General features: G+C 44.5%; 2 protein-coding genes and 1 long non-coding RNA gene across 6 annotated transcripts; 1 reads left to right on the forward strand and 2 right to left on the reverse strand.

Annotated features, from left to right (window-relative positions):
- The first annotated feature begins 795 nt into the window (after nucleotides 1–795).
- LOC147191534 (uncharacterized) lies at nucleotides 796–16,270 on the forward strand. Of its 3 annotated transcripts, XR_015103470.1 has the most exons (6): nucleotides 796–1,640; nucleotides 1,777–4,047; nucleotides 5,000–5,252; nucleotides 13,491–13,695; nucleotides 14,490–14,782; nucleotides 14,855–16,270. It is a non-coding gene; the product is annotated as an uncharacterized LOC147191534 (long non-coding RNA). The 3 variants fall into 3 exon arrangements; XR_015103472.1 differs by lacking the exons at nucleotides 13,491–13,695; nucleotides 14,490–14,782; nucleotides 14,855–16,270 and adding an exon at nucleotides 5,969–6,116; XR_015103471.1 differs by lacking the exons at nucleotides 13,491–13,695; nucleotides 14,490–14,782; nucleotides 14,855–16,270 and adding an exon at nucleotides 5,964–6,072.
- Nucleotides 3,105–9,977, reverse strand: alpk2 (alpha-kinase 2). 2 transcript variants are annotated; one of them, XM_086134701.1, is made up of 10 exons: nucleotides 8,703–9,977; nucleotides 6,292–7,486; nucleotides 5,944–6,091; nucleotides 5,657–5,784; nucleotides 5,300–5,341; nucleotides 4,942–5,234; nucleotides 4,503–4,591; nucleotides 3,846–4,063; nucleotides 3,531–3,579; nucleotides 3,105–3,450 (listed from the first exon to the last, which is right to left on the reverse strand). In XM_086134701.1, exons 1-10 carry the CDS (start codon nucleotides 9,975–9,977, stop codon nucleotides 3,240–3,242), a joined length of 3,648 nt encoding a protein of 1,215 aa, XP_085990827.1. In that variant the 3' UTR covers nucleotides 3,105–3,239. The 2 variants fall into 2 exon arrangements, with proteins under 2 accessions (XP_085990827.1, XP_085990826.1); XM_086134700.1 differs by lacking the exon at nucleotides 8,703–9,977 and adding an exon at nucleotides 7,981–8,105.
- On the reverse strand, nucleotides 12,728–16,989 carry oacyl (O-acyltransferase like). Its single transcript, XM_086134703.1, has 15 exons — nucleotides 16,833–16,989; nucleotides 16,536–16,669; nucleotides 16,380–16,458; nucleotides 16,174–16,309; nucleotides 15,911–16,107; nucleotides 15,626–15,838; nucleotides 15,441–15,543; nucleotides 15,077–15,178; nucleotides 14,834–14,999; nucleotides 14,675–14,754; nucleotides 14,488–14,598; nucleotides 13,760–13,898; nucleotides 13,483–13,669; nucleotides 13,038–13,180; nucleotides 12,728–12,943 (listed from the first exon to the last, which is right to left on the reverse strand). The coding sequence occupies exons 1-15, from the start codon at nucleotides 16,987–16,989 to the stop codon at nucleotides 12,821–12,823; spliced, it is 2,070 nt and encodes a 689-aa protein (XP_085990829.1). The 3' UTR covers nucleotides 12,728–12,820.
- Between the last annotated feature and the right edge of the window lie 283 nt (nucleotides 16,990–17,272).

A 17,272-nucleotide genomic window follows, 5' to 3' on the forward strand; every position in this document is an offset into this window, starting at 1 on the left:
TTCTAGTTGTGTGTGGGTAACATAAAAAGATGGCAAAAAATTCTGAGGAGGCATCTCGCTTCCAGCATGTACATAATCATTCGGCAGGCAAACCATCCAACTCAACCAACGTTACATGAAATAGTATAAGCTAGTATACTAGACTAAATGTGCGAGCACAAACTGATGTGACACCAGACAAATATGAGTATTAATGCATTCCATAAACATTAGGGCATTAAAATCTGGACATCAGAATTAAAAAGTATGACGGATGTCCTGATCCAACTTGTTCACTACCGATGTAATACCGATATTGCAGCCTAGAGTACCGTCCGATATGGTGTCAGCAGGAGTGATATATGCTTTTATTTTGAAATATGAAATGTAAGAAGAGACTTGATCAAGTGAAACAAAGAACAACAGGTATGAGAAAATATGACTGAGGCTAGGGGGTGCCAATGCCCCACCACAAATTTGTGTAGCCCCTGTGACTTAACACACATTACGTGTGTACGCACGCACACACACACACACACACATAGGTTTCATGTAACTAATGTAACTCTTTCTATACTATACTAGACATGGTATTCTCATTAGTGCTATATTACAAGTTCAAAACAAAAGTGCATTTCTGGTGATTTAGTAACTTGAGAGAATGTTCTTTCGAATTGTTGGTTAATGCAGTGCACGTGTTCCGGTGAAGAGACGTGGGTTCATTCACACACACAATCTCCAAGTTATCAGCGCCAAGGACGAGCAAATAAAAGCCAGCCTGCCAGTGCGGGGACATTTGATCAAAGCCCAAAGGCTTACAAACAAGTCAGCAAGCCAAAAATTGCCATTTTAGGTGGACACACACCATGAAATTCGTTTGTAGAATGGCTCATTAATGCTGTGGGGACTTTTATATATAATGTCAAAATAGACTTGTACTTTAGAGGTTTACACACAGCACTAAAGAAGGTGTTCATATTGTTCTTAGAGGTGCACAGACACGTCATTGGTAAGTATGATATTTTGTGAGTAAAAAGTAATAACAGGTGAGTGTACTAGAACAAGAGTCTATTTCTCTAACTCCAAATGAACCAACAGGATTATTTTTAACCCACCTGTTTTTAGTATCTTGTAGTAGTCTTTTCTCTTGAGAATGTCACTGTTTTGCTGTATTTTCCCTGCTTAATGCTGATTTTAAATATTTTTTTGGGTCATTTTTCTTGTTTTACTCACTAAAAGTTATTTAAACGGGGGTGTGTAGACTTTTTATATCCAATGCACATATTGTATATGGATCTAAAATTATATTTTAAAAGAGGATATTGGGCAGACTGACCTGTGGGGAAAAAGACCATGTGTGAGTGTGTGTGTGTGCGTGCGTGTGTGTGTGTGTGTGTGTGTGTGTGTGTCCCACCTCAACTAACCCTCTCTTAGCTCCGGTCAGGGTCGATCGATACTTGCCCCGTAGCTTATCACTAATGTGCAACCAGCTGTTTGTCTACATAAAGACTTGGACCGGGCACAGACCTCCCTCGGCTGCCTGCCTGCCCTGTCAGCTTCTGGACTTTTACCGTTTTGGAAAGATGCTGGAAGGTATATGAAGAGGGTGGGACGTGGTGGAACGGGAGTCAGTGAACGACAGCCATCCACTAGAAACGGAGGTGAGGTGGAAAGGAGCGCAAATTTTGATTCGCAGGAAAAATGTCTGGGAATACCACAGATGTTATCGCATGCTGTGCACATCCCACCAGAAGAATGGTCATTTTTCCTGCTTATTTTCTGTGTCTGTTTTCCCAGTTGCCTGATGACAGATGTTTATGGCCGATCCCAGAATTCCTGACTCATCCATCTGCCATGCGTCCTCGGGAGCTGTGGAGTGTGACAATGGTGTTTGTGTCCTGTCAATCAAACGCCATCATCACACTAAATAGCTACAGGTTGGAAAAAAAACATCCTTGGATTTTATTCTTTTTCTTTCCAGATTTGAGGTAAATTTTCTTTAAATGACAACAGAAACATTGATTTGTCATGTTTTTTTTTGGTATATTTGTATTTCCTTAAAAACGTTTCTGTTTTATTTAAATCAAAATATGATGAAAAATCAAATACTGTATATGAAACGGGATCATTTAACACACAAATATGAAGAAACATTTATTTGTTTATCAGATAAACCTTAGAATGCATTTGAATAAAGAGCAATGAATTGACATCATCCATACAGAGTATAACATATAAATAAAAATGGTTTATGTCAAGAAGCGTTTATTTTGGATGTATGTATGGATGTAACGGCAAATAAAAAACTTACTGTACTGTATAAATCCACAAAATCTGTGAAATGATAAACACTTGACCTGTTCTTTTACTTCATCCTGTATTATCAAAGAGTGGAACTTTTTTTTTTAAATGTGTTCCCCTACTTCAATAATTAATGTGGCACTGCCTCTTTGAAGTCCAACTCCCGCCTTTGACTCTCCCCTTTTTGTCTTGATGTCTACGGCGAGGAAAGCGTTTTTAGCGCCTGAAAAAAACCCCTTAGGTTTTCATTTACAAGTTTAAGTATTTTAAGACACTCCTGTGCCATATAATTTGTGTGGGGGCACGCTGCATCACTGTAATTAGTGGGAGGACATTGTTTTCTGCTCTTGTCGTCAGGTATGTTGTGTTACTTGTGGCCATTTTTCTCTTGATGTCCACGGGGAGCCGCGCGCTGTATCACTAATTGACGGGAGAATAATTTCTGCTGTTTTCGTCAGTCATTGTGATTAAGACGAATAAACGCAGCCAATCCAAGAAATCCCGCTGTGTGTCGTCAATATTCTTCAAACGCAACGCAGTCGGACACTAACTACTGGTGACACGGAGACTTACGGGACATGCTTCATATGTATTTGCGGTCCATTATTTATTTTCAGGATCTAGCCTGCTTCTTGCCCCAAATTGGCTGGGATAGGCACAAGCACACCCACAGCTCGAATACCGACAAGCACTTTATCGAAAATGAATGGAAGAAAATAAACCTCTAACAAATAAAAGCATTCACACTGAATCCATAAATAACAATACAGTTTTGTCCTCTGCTCTATGTTTCATAGTCAACAGTGTTTCTTCCAATAAGCTAATTAACCAGTTCATTAATTTAATGAACACAACGTGCTTGGAAACATCACAAGTAAAAAAAGAAAAGAAAGAAAATCAATGTAAGACATGACAGTTCAACACCCCAATTCCCATCCGAGTCCAAGCACTCCCCATTCTTAGGACTTGGCCTTAAGAGTGGACCCAAATGTTTTCTTTTTGGGTCCTGCTAATGGCTGTGCTTTGCTTCTGTGAGTGCAGACAGCCTTCTTGGCTGCTTTGGGCTGCAGGGAGTCCAGGCCCAGGATCTCGCAGTAAGTGTTGCACTGGTGCAGCACTTTGAACTGGTCGATGAATGAGGTGGCACAGTTGCCTTTGAAGCCCTTGTAGCTGCAAACCAAGTGAAGAAAATTCGGAATCTGTCATTCACCTTTTGAAATGCCAAATCTTTTAATGTGTTTTTAGCTTACCCTTTCTTACAGGTGGCTATTCCCACATCAGTGAGCTTCATTCCGACTCCTGCAAAACATTAATATGCATTATTCGTAATGACTGCAACTTTTAGTGGATGGACGCTCAACACAAAGCTGGCATCACGTAGGTTGTCTTCTGTACGCAGCAATCATTGTTGAGTTGCACCTGGGAACTTTTTAAAAATTGTGACAAATGTTCATAATCTACTTTAAAAATATCAATGTTTCTGCTATTCATTCATTTATTTATTTTACAGAAAAAGCTTCTTCAACTTCAGAATGTTTTGCCCACATGATATACTTTTTGCCCACCTTGCATGTCAGTAACCAGCAGGTTTCCTTCCGTCCGTTGGTACACCCAATGCTGGAAGGCGCAACACTTGCGCCCCGCTTCGGAGTCCCGCCTCATTAGGTTGATCTCCTTGCCGTCCTTCACCGAATACTTGACAAAGTCACCGATCAGCTCCTCCTCCAGTGTGGCGTATGGGATGTCGCGAGACGGCCGGTGAACCAGGTAGATGGGAATGATCCTGTGTGTGGGAGAAGGGAAGGCATAAAAGGTTTCAGCACTTTCTTTGCATGGCCTATGACCACTAGGTTGCTCCCAAGAGTAAGTGACATCGACAATCCTAACCCTGGAGTAGTATTTTATATTATGTCTCTGCAGTAATTTTATTTATAAAGCACTTTTCATGTACAAGTACAAAACTCAAAGTGATTCACAAGTGACACAAAGTGCCAAATGACCTGTATTCAGTATCCGACTTCATGTTTTATCACTTGGATTGTTGAGTTCATCATCTCCAGTCCTCTCTTGTAATGCAACACTGTTGCAATAAGTTCAGAGTAGGCCTATGAATGATCACTAATTAATTTTATTGGAAGAACTATCCTTCGAATCAAATTTTTATCAGGGGTCCACAGTGGCATGGGGCAGTTTGGTTGAAAATGCAATGCGCTGTCACTCACTCTGGGACTTCCCCGAAGGTGTCGACGGACTGGGCGACAGCAGTGTACTCCTTGATGTACTCCCGAGCCGTGTTCTGAACATGACACTCCTGCGTGACACATTAACACATGCTAATAATAATCTAAGCATCACATCACATTTTACACTTTAAAAGATGGAGGCAACTGATTCGCCGTGGTGAGCCCTGAAGGAAAAAGCCAAAAGGAAAAAAAGATATTGAATATTACAATTGGATGGCACGTGCCATCCAATTTTCCAAATTTAGGGTTTGCTGTGAATTTCACAACCAACCGTATACGAACCTTTTTATGCCTACGTGAAGTTTTAATTGATATTGTTCTGCACTTTTGGTCAGTGTTTAGTTCCTGATTATTTTTCTTTTTACTCGTTCTGGTTATTCAGAACAAACGTGAATTGGTGAAATACAAATGGGCTTACTTCCACAGCCAGGGAGTAGTTCCTTTTAACAAGGTCGTCATTGTTCTTGATCCCGTAGCTGATGGCGGTGTGCACCTTAAGCACGCACGAGGACCCCGCCAGCAGGAGCGGCACCCCAGCCCTGCGCAACCTGGTGCGAAACGCCCGCCGGTGCATGCCCTCCCCAAAGTGGACCTTCTCGGTGACGATGCTGAAGGGCTGGTTTTCGCCGAAGTACTGCTCGGACAGGAAGTCGTCTCTGAACAGCAGCTGGGAACACTGCACGTCCTCTGCCTCGGAGCCCACCTCGACAGCTGGAGAAAAGGGAAACGGTAAGAAAGGAGTGTAGGTGATTTTCCAATGACCGACGGCAACTCACATGTGACGTTTGGAGATGGCTGGATGACAATCTCACGGAGCACTGTGAAGAAGTGACAGTTAATAGACAGTCGAGTTTGATCTGACCGAGTGCACATGTATACAATTAGGCAGCGTTTCCTCACTTAGGGAACCAAAGCTCATTTTTTACGTTGGATAAATCTCAAAGCCAGTTGGTGGCGCTAATGCACCATTAAGCTGCTTTCACAACTGGCCATAAAGTCACCTGTTTTCGCAGTTTGGTCATGTGACATGATCGGTCATGCAACAAATGTCATTTTGAGTTGACAGCAAGTTACAAAATGGCCGCCCCTAACGGGTGGATTTTTCCGTTCACAAGTGTTTTGGTTAGTCCTACCTTCATAAGTAAGAAGGTAGTCCAGCGTGATGGAGCCTTGTGAGCTGTGGAGGCAGCACTGGTACTTCCCCAGGTCTTTGTGGGAGGCCTTGGGGATGGTCAAGGACGCACGACTCTCGTCCCCTGCACTTCAGAGATAAATATGGTGTCACAAGGGACTTTATGACATTGAAATTCTTAGCAAGCCCATTTAGGCTTCAAACATTTTCACCAACCTTTAGTTTGTTTAGACCGGAATTGAAACAAACATTTGAGCTTCCTTTGCAGAAGTGATCAAATGGGGTTACCTTTGCTTGACCTCCGCCAGGACAGCACCCTCGTGCCTCCAGGTGAAGGTGTGCTCGCCCGAGATGGCAGCGAAGTGACACCACAGACTAAGACTTTGGGGGTCCTCACTCACGGACGCTGCATGGATGGGTTGCGTGACCTTCGGCTCTGTGAATTATGCCACAGATTTTATTATTATAATTTTTTTTAAATCGTCCCTCACCAGACATTCCTGTTGTTTTTAAGCATTCATTTTAGCACAGGTATCACTGCAGCCTATGTAGAATCATAGATAACATAATATTGTTAAATGTTTGTTCGACTGATAATTTTGCAATAATTATATGCTGTAAATTGAAATTTATTACCTTCTTTGGGTGCGCTTGTTTTGTGTTTGACCGCTTCGCTGGATGCCTTCTTACTTGGCGCCCTGACATCCGTCTTTTGTCCCTCTGCCACCTTCATTGGAGGGGAAACGCTTGGCTTTGAGTCCAAAAGCTTTCCAAACTTATCCTTGGACAGGCGAAGTTTTTTAAAGGCAGCGTCGTTAGTCGGGTCGTGTTTGTGTTCTGTTTTATGCTGAACGTGTTCTCCCTGTGAGGCTTTCGAAGCGTCTGGGTGCTTTTTGTCCGCAGCCTCCAAAGTCCCTGCGTGCTTGCGGGCTTTGCCGTGTTTGGTGCTCATTTTGGCCTCAAACATTTCGATCCGTCCTTTCGCACCCTTCGCTTTTGCGACGATCTCCGTCACGGCCGGAGGGTCTGCTGCCGTCTTTTCCGCGGTCGCGTTTTGTTGGTGTTTCTTCTTCTTCTTGCCATGCGGCTTGGCTGTCTCAATTACCATCGTCTTCTCTTCGACAAGGTGACTGCTCGGATTTTCCATGGTTTCTTTTTGTCTGCTGTTTGCGAGGTGAGCCGAGTTCTCCTGTTTCTTGAGCACGGGGGTGCTGTGATGGTGGACGGCGGATTTGTCCTTCTTGCAGCGGGGTTTGCACTCACTCTTGTGGGGCATCTTTCCTGATGACACATGAATCGGTTTCGGCTTGTCTGCTACCGCTTGGTTGTTTTGTTTTGCCGCCTTGGAAACGTGCGGCTCATCTCGATCGGTGTGGTTCTTCTCAGGGACGACGGACAATTTGGAAAGTTCTTTACAAAGTCCACGAACCTCTTCGCCGGTTCCCCGCTCGTCGCAGAGCGGCCAAAGGGTCCGGGTTCGCACATGGGCATCATTGAAAGTCCTCGTGGGATCTCCATCCAAGCTGCTCCGACGATACTCCAGGGCAGACCTGATCTCAAGAGGGGCTACGGGCACAATAAAGGTGGGACATCCAGCCTGCAGGCGCACCTGGGTTCCTCCCCCGGTGCCTGTCAGAATGTCAGGTGCTGTGTGTCCGCTGTTATTAAAGACTGGTACACGGGGGTTCATCGTATCTTCTTCGGAGGTTTCACGTCCGTTACAGTCAATGATGTATGGACCTGTGCTCGCATCTGCACCCTGATTGGAGGAAATTTCGGGCTGGGAAACTCTGTGATCTTCTATCACCTTAAACAACCCATCGGCCGACAGCTGGGGAATAACAAAACAAGCGGTATGATGAGTAGAGGACATTATTGTGATCCTTCACATGCTTTAAGTTGTTCTGCGGGCTGTTTGGGAAGCAAACACAACGTTGACCTCATACAATTTAAAGTTCTCCTTACCATGAATGGAATCCCGATTGCGAGTTTGTTTTGTTTTAATTACCGACTAAGTTGGTACTACACGGATTCTTATTGACTTCCCTTGTGTATGAAAATAAAGTATCCATCCATCAACGTTTGCATGCTTAAGGCAGCAAATGAGTTGCAGCAAAAATTACATGCGCCTTTTGCTACTCATTAAGTCATTGCGCCTCCATTTTTGTATCTCGGGCTGCATACTTTCTCCACTTGTCTACCCCGAAGGACAACCCGATGAGGTGCTGTGCAACTTTTGATAGTATCATAACAAAGTTAGACTGAAGATCCAAGGATGGATTTTGTATTTTTCTCAAACCTAATTAATTAAAAATGATCACATACCTTCCTATCGATGCCCAAAGGCGACCCATACAGAACGCCATGCGTTTAAATCCGAGCCTGGAGGCCATGCGTGCTGCACGCAAGTGACTCTGGTCTAGAACGGACTGACCAGCAACCAATGCGGGACCCTTTCATGCTCCTCGCTTTTCCAAATGGGGGAGGGAGGAGTGTGACGAGTGTACGGGAAAAGGGGCGTCGCATTACAATCAGCAGCTGTGCTTCACCCCACCGCCCTTGCACAACAGGAATGGCTGCGATTATCATCGTTGTCCTGCGCTATTATTAAGCTGGCCTCTTGCCCTCCTCGTTTTCTTTCACCTGTCCCTCTCGCACAGCACGAGCCCAAAGGACACATCCCGCAGAAGCCGAGTGAGGGACCTTGGCAAGGGAGGGTGACAATATTTCTGTAGCCAGTTTACATTGTGCTCACCTGCGTGATCGCCGTGTGATGCAATCGGCGGGACAAGAACGTCTAGAACTTTTTTCTTTTTTTTTCCAGAGTATGACCGCCGGTTCATGCCGACCATGTTTGCCATAGACACATGGTGTCTATTTTTTTTTTATTTGTGTCTGTGACGCCATGAATTTTCTACACAATTGATGTTTTGTAGTTGAGAAAACATTTTACAAGGTGGGCACGTGTCGCATGAGATATTGAAGGTATGGTCTGGCCGATTTCTTGGCTGGTGATTGTGTTAAAAATCCACCTTAAATCATCCTACCTGCTCATTTGTCCACTCAGAAGATTGTCCTGTCACATCTGCGTCCTCAACTATGTTCAATGCGTTTTTCTCTTCTTTCAAGTCTTCTCTCTCTGAATGCTGGACACATTGAGGAATGTCCACATCCTCAATGGGAGTCCATACAGGGATGTGACTGTCCAAGTCACAGGCAGATGGAACCAAAGATTGGTTCTCATGTACAAAGTTGATGACAGCGATTTCTTCCGGTTCACTTTGGGTGTTGGTTGTTGAATCGCCAAGAGATTGGCCGTTGTCTCCAATCTGTGGTTGGAAAGAGAAGCATTCCCGTCCACAGGGGACGGATTCCTCTTGGATGGTTTGTCCCACTAGCTGATCGTGAACCCCCATCCCTTTTTCCGTCTCGCTGTAGGGCTTAATGTCGGCTAGCGCTTCGGTTAGGGCATCGATCTCGGCTCCTATCTCTGAGAAAGCGGTTGTGAGCTCCTGTCTCGGTGTCCCGATGACATTCCAGTCTGAGAGTACGCTGGCCCAGCTCTCCACCGAGGACCACCTCTCCACTGGCGGACCCCAACCTCTGGTGTCATCTGTGTCCCAGCCAATCCCGTCACTGGCGTAACCCGACACCCAAATCTCTTCCAAAGAGAAATCGCTGGAAGTGGAAGTAGGCAAAACATCCGTCCTATCCAGATATTGGCAGGCATCCGCCCACGGTTCAGCGGGACTGAGGCTCCTCGGTCCTCGCGGCTTGACTCGGGTGACCTCGGCAGGTGGCGTGAGCCCTGACTCAGACTCCAACATCGCCCAGTCCATAGTCATGGCAGTACTATGTGTCACTCTCTTGGCTGAATGACAACACGCAAGAGGGGAGGCATCATGGTTATTCTGCGAGGCAGTTGAACTCAGGATGAAGTCCTGAGTCTCATTTTCAAAGATGTACAAATCTGACGTCAGGCCCGTGGCTGAGTCACTCTCTGAGCTTTCTGGCAATGACATCAAATAGGCGGTTTGACGGTGCTCGGAGCTGAGGTCGGAGGCCTTGGAACTCTCCAGAGTGGGCGACTCGACCCTGAGCGGCTTTCTTGTGTCTGGTATTCGGACAGGTTCAGTGTAAATCTCGGACAGATGTGCGGTAAGGCCCCCAGATAGATGGGGTAGTGGAGGTAGCAGTGGTTCCGACTGGTCCAAGAAGCCCCACAAAACAGAAAAATAGCCGGAACCCTGACTGAGTTGAGTCTCAGGGAGAACAGACGGTGACTGTCTTCGTTCGTCGGTGGTGATCAGCGTCGGGTCCATCCATGCATCTCGTTTTTACACCTGCTGCGTTGCCGTCAACTGCAGCCTCCTCCAGTTTCTGCGCAGAAATGAGAAAAATTACGTACTTACCAAATGATGAATTGGAAATTGTGCTGCGGTTCTGCCTCGCTAGCCTACATGTGAGTGTTCTGTAGCCGTCGGCGGGAATATGAGGTGTTGAATTCGGCTCTGCAGATTTACACGAGTGCTCAAAGGCCTTGCTAGTGGCAAAGAGGCTGGAAAAATACCAGGACATCTTCACCCATGGCCTGCATTTGTCACATACGCCGTGAAGGGCACCTCGCCTGAGACACGCCACATGAAAACAAAAACACACACGCATGCAATGACCTAGAAAAAGGGACTCATTATGTTTAGTCACACCTCCTCACAATGTACACTCTTTAGTACCGGGCCGTATAGAAGCTTTTGCGTCTATATACAGGACTAAAAACGAAACCAAGCAACCTGTGTGCATGTGCCTGCGAAAGTGTCCTTTACCCCTCACCTCAAACACAATTTACAAATGATTCAATCCAAATATTGATAACTTTGATAGCAGTTTTGTTATTGATAAAGCAACTTTAGTGTCAGTTCCTCTCCTTTATGCACTGCTGCCATTTCACTTTCTAAAGTAATACATTTCAACATTTTGGCAATTTTTCACAGCTTCGTTTTTTTTAAGATGAAGATGATGAATAGAGGCATTTTATTTAGATTGTCTTTAGCCATTTCTGAAAAAAGATTTTGTCAGACGGATCTATTTTTTTTGACTGTTGTACTAAGTTTATTTAACGGCGCGCGTCACATCAATCCATCGGAAAAGCTTGTTCGGCAAGTTAAATCATCTGCTGGCTAAAATAGCCAGTGAGGTTGTGGAACGGATTCAAGGCTAATAAAAACGAATAGGCCGCAAAGTACGTACCTCTTCCATAGACGTGATTGACGATTTAAAGCTTTGATGCGCCACTTGAGTATGAACTCTCCTTCAAGTGGGTGAGGAGAGGTTGGGGGTGGGGGGGCTATTTTTGGATCATCCCCACCATCGCCGACTGCTCGCGAACGAATAGTTACCTGATAGTGCGGACATGTGTCTATCCTCAACATTTAAAGGCTTATCTATATTTCCAGCGATGGCCTATTTGCTGGTGTCAATAAGAAATGTTTATTTGATTCTCCAGCCGGCAGAAAAATGGGGGGAAAAGTTTTAGCCGTTTTCTGCAGAACTATGAAATAGGTGCCACTGAAGTCTACATTTGTGCGAATTTGGATACATTTTGGAGCTGTCTATGATTGCAATTGGTAGAGACCTCTTCACCAACATGTACAATTTTTTGGTGCGTTTTTTTTTTTAATGGTATACATTACTGTATATACAAGCAAGTTCCAAATTAGTTGCGCACCGTCAGTGTCGCCCCACAGTGTGCCACCACATGCCTGTCAGCACTGAGCTTTCATGGAAGAGCTGCAGCATGTCATTAAGAGCAATAAGAGGAGGCAGAGAAGGTCCCCAACTAATCTCCAATAATTATCATTGATCCCACAAAACTGAGGAAAATTATGCTAGGTCTTAAATTATCAGCCGCAACATAAAATCTATGTTAATATCATTAGCTGGTCTATGGCGTTGCACATCATGTTTAAAACTGCAACAATTAGTCAAAATTACACGGTATGATTGGTCATTTTGGTCTTGAAATATGTGATGTTTAATTCTATTTTGTGTCAGTTTTACTACAATCTCATTTTATTTAGATGGGTGTACAAGCGAGAGCATTTCAGATAACGGATAAAGTATGTATGTGTTTTTCTGGCAAGTCTGCCACATTCTAGGGACGTGTAGAAACGCAAATTATGAGTTAGTGGTGTCTGGCAAATGCATGAATGGAAATGTTAACCAAAAATAGAAGCTCAAAGTTTTGTCGCGGCGCTCGTGCAGACATGTTACACCTTGCGCGCTATGCGTGTTGGACAGGACTCATGCACTCAATGAAGACAGAGTGAGACAAGTGTCCTCTTCCGACAGCATGATGTATTTTTACACCGTGTTGTTGCACAGCTTGCTGTCTGCCCACATTGCCCAGGCTCCGGGGGCCCAAAGGTTGGGGCGGGGGGCTCGTACCGGTGACGCTGCACATGTGCGTCACTGACTTATTTTGTTGTTATGACGCTGCATGGGAGAGACTGTACAGTCATGTTATTAGGAATGCAGAATGTTTCATTCTCTTTTACTTTCAGTGTAGAGTACGTTTCACAGTAAACTGAACTGGAAGTGACAAACAGCTTAATTTGGAAGACGGCACAAGCGAGAAAGTGAGAAGAGGCGCGAATGACGGGATGCATACTTTGAAAGTGTGCTTTAATCAGTTCAAAATGCAGGTGGTGTCATTTATATTTTTAGCTATTGTGGGCGGGTCTGAAATTCTTTATAGGACAGAAAATTGAGTAATCGTTTTATTTAAAAAAAAAAAAGCTCACCATGTTACAAGAATAAAATCATTATTAAGGCTATAATGAAAGGATTTACAAGAAAAAGGCAACAAATGGCAAACGTTTCAACCATTTTACAAGGATGAAGTCAAGGATGGTGACGAATTACAAGAAGAAAGTCAGTTTTATGCAAAAAAAAAAAGATTTATTAGATTTATGTATTACCCACAAAAAACGTGTGTCAGAACTGAGACATTACCAACCGTTTAAAAAATTTAGCAAAAAAATTTAATCATCACAATATGGAGAAGATACCAAAAAAAAAAACTTCTCTGATTATTCGTGGGATGACATAAATGTTCAAAGCTTACAGGACTGACGGAACACGGTTGGTAGTTGATGAAGGGCTTTCATCAGTGTTGCACTGGCCCGGCTTTACGATTCCACTTGAGGAGAACGTAGGGCTTCTCGACCAGGACGCTTAAGACCACGCTCGTCCCCAGCGTGAGCACCAGATGGCCGAGGAACAAGTACATCTAAAGAAGACCACACACATCCAGAGAGAGAGAGAGTACAGTCCGACTGCGCAAGTCACTCATACAGCAGACGACGAAGAAGCCAAGAGCTCACAAAGTTGACATCTGTGTAGTGGATGGGGGTCTCTTGTAGTCCGATGTAGACCAGGATGAAGACGGGATGGATCATGTAGCAAGCGAAACTGATGTTGGCCAGAGGAACCCACAGAGAGAATGACAAGAGGCTATTGATGAAGCCTGTGGAAGGAGGGGACACGTTGGGAGAGCAGGATCGCAGATGGGCAGTCAGAGATCAGAAACATGTTCTGACTTTCACGGGGAAAACAAAAGTGGGGAAAAAGGTCGTCAGTTTTAACAACCAAAAAAAAGTCATTAACCAGAACTCAGTCATCTTATTAGCTCATTCACTCCCAAAGACGTTTAAAAACGTCTTTTCAGACATGGTCCAGAATTGGCTGGTACTGAATGAGGTTAAAAAAAAAACAAAAAAACAAAACAAACAATGATAACCCTGTTGATTGAAAGATTTCCTCTTGTACCTCCGTAGCCCTCCTCGCAGGCCAGGATGATCCAGGCGATCGCCAGAGCCCACATTGGTCTGTGTAACCCCTGGTAAAGCGCATGCGGCACGGAGGGGTGCGCCGGGATCCCCTGGAGGGCGTAGGCCAATCCCATCAACGCCGCCAAGATTGACAGACACCACAACCAACCCAGCGCCGCCTGCCACTGGAGCAACGACATCCGAGCAGCATGTGAGTGTGAAAGCGGAGACAGTGACAGCAATTATGATTTGGGGTCGGAGAAGACGAATCCTACCTTGTTCTTTAAAAGTTGCTCCTTTTTAGTCGTCAGGTAAATTCCGGTCAAAATTCCAATCAAAAATGGTCCATATCTGGTGTGGGGCTTCACATAATAATACAGGACATAATTCTCTGACGTGCTGGAAAATAAATGACTACAAATATATTTATGGGTAAAAATTACAAAGCAATATTATGAAGAAAAAAGTTGGAGACGAAACTCATAATTGGAGATGTCAGCCTAGCGAGTTCTTACACGGTTGTTGGCTTTTTAAAACTTGTTTTAACATGTTATCAGGAAAAAAAAATTAGAATTGTCTTTATCTTGTGTAATTATTACTTTTTGATAAATTACAATCTGTTTCAAAACAAATTGACTTTGTCCTTGAAATGCATTTTCCAAAAAGTAATTTTTATTTTATTTTTGGTATTATTAAACAGTTAGTAGAATTTTATTCGTAGCATTTCACCTGGGTTTTTTTCCCTTGTGAAATCCGAACATTTTCTCACCTTGCAACTTTATGTACTCCAAAATTTCATTCTGGTATCACAGAATTATTCTCAAAGATTGCTGACTTGATTCTTGCAAAACTACAATTTACAGTCATAATCGTAAAATTCTAAATATACTTTTGTAATTTTACGATTATTTTCCCTCATCATTCCCCCGCTTTTTCACGAGTTACGTTTCATCAGTCGCTAAACTCCTCTCACGTCATGTGTTAAACCGAAATATGGTCTCACAGCGTAGACGGTTGGAAGACGGGCAACCGCAGGAGTCCCGTGACGAGTGAACCAGCCAACGTGGTCATCAACAGAAGGCCTCCTGCCATAGCTGCAAAGGCAGCTTTATTCCTGGCGGAGGAAGCAGTAGATAAGTTGAGTGGCCTTTTGATCTTTTGAATTGTACATGAAAACGGTTGAGACATACAATCTGTAGAAATAGACCAGTATCGGAGTGGTGGCGTAACACTGGAAGTCCAAAGAGAGGTACCACGTCCAAGGAACACACTGCGCAGACGTCAAGTTCTTACAAACGGCAAGTTCAAGATAAAAATAGTCATCTTTGGTAGCTACTGGTTGACCTTACTATCTCATGGACTGGGAGCAGGTTGCTAATCAGCAGCAAGTTCCCCCACCAGTATGCCTTACAATCCATCAAGTTGTCTATGAACGGAAACCAGTAAGGACCCCAGTGAACCAGCGAGATAAGGCCAACGGTGAGACACATGACAAAGATATGCAGCGGCTGGATCCTGTCACGGGGGGGGGCAAAGACAATTCTCATGTTCTGTTTCCATGATGAGTTTCCGGCACAGCACCGAAAGCGAACCTTTTGAACCTCCTGAAGAGGAAGCCCACCACGAGACCCGCACTCAGCTTGTCTTCAGCTCTTTGGATGGACACCAGTAGAGACCTGGCGCTAAGTAGACCCCTGGAACATAAAAAAAAAAAAATGCTGAAGAAATCAAAACAACCTTGTCGTCTTTTTTGTGTTGCGTTCGAGACTTCTCGGATGTCAGAAATACCACTCGGATTTTCTCAAACTGACAACCAACCAACCAAACGCTGCCATTTTCGCATCAGGTCAGATTTTTAAATCTCCATGTCTACCGCTAGTAGGAACTCTGACTTTTCTTCATCTGAGCTCACAACGTCCGATTTCTCAGTGTCCTGGAATGTCGCTGTCGTCTCACCCAAGCAGGAGGAAGGTGTCCACAGCCATAAAAACTGGTCCACTGAGAGAAAACGCATACAGAGGGCTTCTTTCTACCGTTTTCTTCCAGTCTTTGTAGTTATCTGCGAACGATATCGTCATTTAAACGACCCGGTTGAGAATGGACCTTGATGTCTCCTAAGGCAAGATCTAGCTGAATTGTACCAAGGTTGTTTATGACTGGGAACTGTGCGGAATGTCCGCACATGATCCACAACAGGCTGAGGATGCGGATGCCGTTCAAGGAGGAGTAGCCGCCGTCGGGGAAACCGGAAGATGTGCCGAAGATACCCCGGCAAGTCGCCTGAAGGGAGAAGGCCCGGAGGTACTGAGAGACGCAGCTTTTGGGAAAACGTGGCGATCCACGCCTGGCGCTGTCTGCAGGAGACACGACCCGGTCAGGTAGCGCCTGGGCTCAGATTCTTCGACAGTACAGGGCATCGTACTTACCATCCGACTCTGTTGTACTACCATTTATTTCGCTAGCCGTAGACCCGTTGGTCTTCACGGCGCCGTACTGGTTGAGGCCGGCGTTTAAACAAGCAGACTCCGTTGTTGGCATCACGTCCCGGTTCTGACGCCACCTCACTGTAGCTGAGAACAGGGTGGCGGCAAGGGGAATCGCCAGCATTGTGCAACATACAAACCTGCGATAGAAAGGATGTGAGCGTAAGGTGAAGGGTGATGTGGAATATATGATAAGGCCCTCTTACAAGCAGGTGACATCCGATGCGTCGGGGGCTACGGTGTCTGACAAGCAGTGAGCCATAAACATCTCCTGAGTGGACTCATTCACCAGAATAGAAGGGAATGGAGGTATAAGAGATGCGTGTCCAAGCTTAAATCTATCTGTGAACACGGAAATAGATAAATGCGTTATTGAAATGAATACAAATACAATAAATTCAGTTAAACTAACCGTATAGCACCATGGTTTGCACTTCCTCTTCATCACAAGAGTCTGGGACACAGATACCCACAAAATACTGAATGGCTCCCTGTGAGCCAAATAAAATGACGTAAAATAGTCATCGACCCGTGCTTATTATCTATAGTTTGCATCGTTTGTCCTAACCTGCTTGAGAAACACTTGGCAGTACTGTCCAGAGAAGGAAGGACCGTGGGCAGAGTGACACTGCTGCAGCAGGCCCGGCCGGTTGGTATTACCTCCTTTGACATTGCTACCCAACTTCCCAAAGGCGTCATACACTGTCATTGAAAAACAAATCATTGCATTACATTTTACAGAAGTTCAATTTGAATCCATCTCCCTGTTTTCCCATTTAAAAAAAAAAAAAATTAAATGTGGGCGCCCCCTATTGGTCATAGAGTAACTGCAGACGGATTTGTTTAAATTCAATCCAGTACTTACTGAGAACAGCGTATTCCTTTGGATTGCCCTGGTTTATTTCCCGTAGGAAAGTGCCGGTGTCCATCACACATTTTTCAGAGATGTTCAACGACCGTGTTGTCTTTGGGAGTGCAAGTAATCCTGCTAGAAGAAACAATTGCACCCATGCAAGGGCCATTATAAAAGTGCCTGCATCTTTTTACAGCAGTGGGTTTTTAAAGTGGGAGGCGTGGGGCGTCTCAGAGCTACCTTGACAGCTGTGATTCGTCCACACCTGCTTTTCCGCGTTAGGTGTAACAAAAAAGATCCGGAGTGTCGCTACGTCATTGTCGGATCAACGCGATTAGCACCTTCGCTTCACAAAAGAGGAGCGCCACTTCAGGTGTTTGATTTCCTAAACATTTCCATTCTGTCTTAATAAGCATGCCACTGATTCATTTTTAATTAGCAACATTTTTCCT

The sequence above is a fragment of the Hippocampus guttulatus genome, chromosome 17, assembly GCF_054856545.1.
Source record: "Hippocampus guttulatus isolate MCC_2025c chromosome 17, RoL_Hgut_1.0, whole genome shotgun sequence".
NCBI classification, from domain to species: Eukaryota; Metazoa; Chordata; class Actinopteri; order Syngnathiformes; family Syngnathidae; genus Hippocampus; species Hippocampus guttulatus.

What these genes read in the sequence shown, in the direction of transcription:
- oacyl (XM_086134703.1), bottom strand. Translation starts at nt 16,989, where the DNA reads ATGGCCCTTGCATGGGTGCAATTGTTTCTTCTAGCAGGATTACTTGCA. An exon ending in CCCAGTCATAAACAACCTTG is followed by an intron (nt 15,544 to 15,625) that starts GTACAATTCAGC and finishes TATCGTTCGCAG; the next exon opens with ATAACTACAAAGACTGGAAG. An exon ending in CTGCGAGGAGGGCTACGGAG is followed by an intron (nt 13,181 to 13,482) that starts GTACAAGAGGAA and finishes CTCCTTCCACAG; the next exon opens with GCTTCATCAATAGCCTCTTG.
- alpk2 (XM_086134701.1), bottom strand. Translation starts at nt 9,977, where the DNA reads ATGGACCCGACGCTGATCACCACCGACGAACGAAGACAGTCACCGTCT. An exon ending in CTACCTTCTTACTTATGAAG is followed by an intron (nt 5,342 to 5,656) that starts GTAGGACTAACC and finishes ACTTCTTCACAG; the next exon opens with TGCTCCGTGAGATTGTCATC. An exon ending in ATAGCCACCTGTAAGAAAGG is followed by an intron (nt 3,451 to 3,530) that starts GTAAGCTAAAAA and finishes CTTGGTTTGCAG; the next exon opens with CTACAAGGGCTTCAAAGGCA.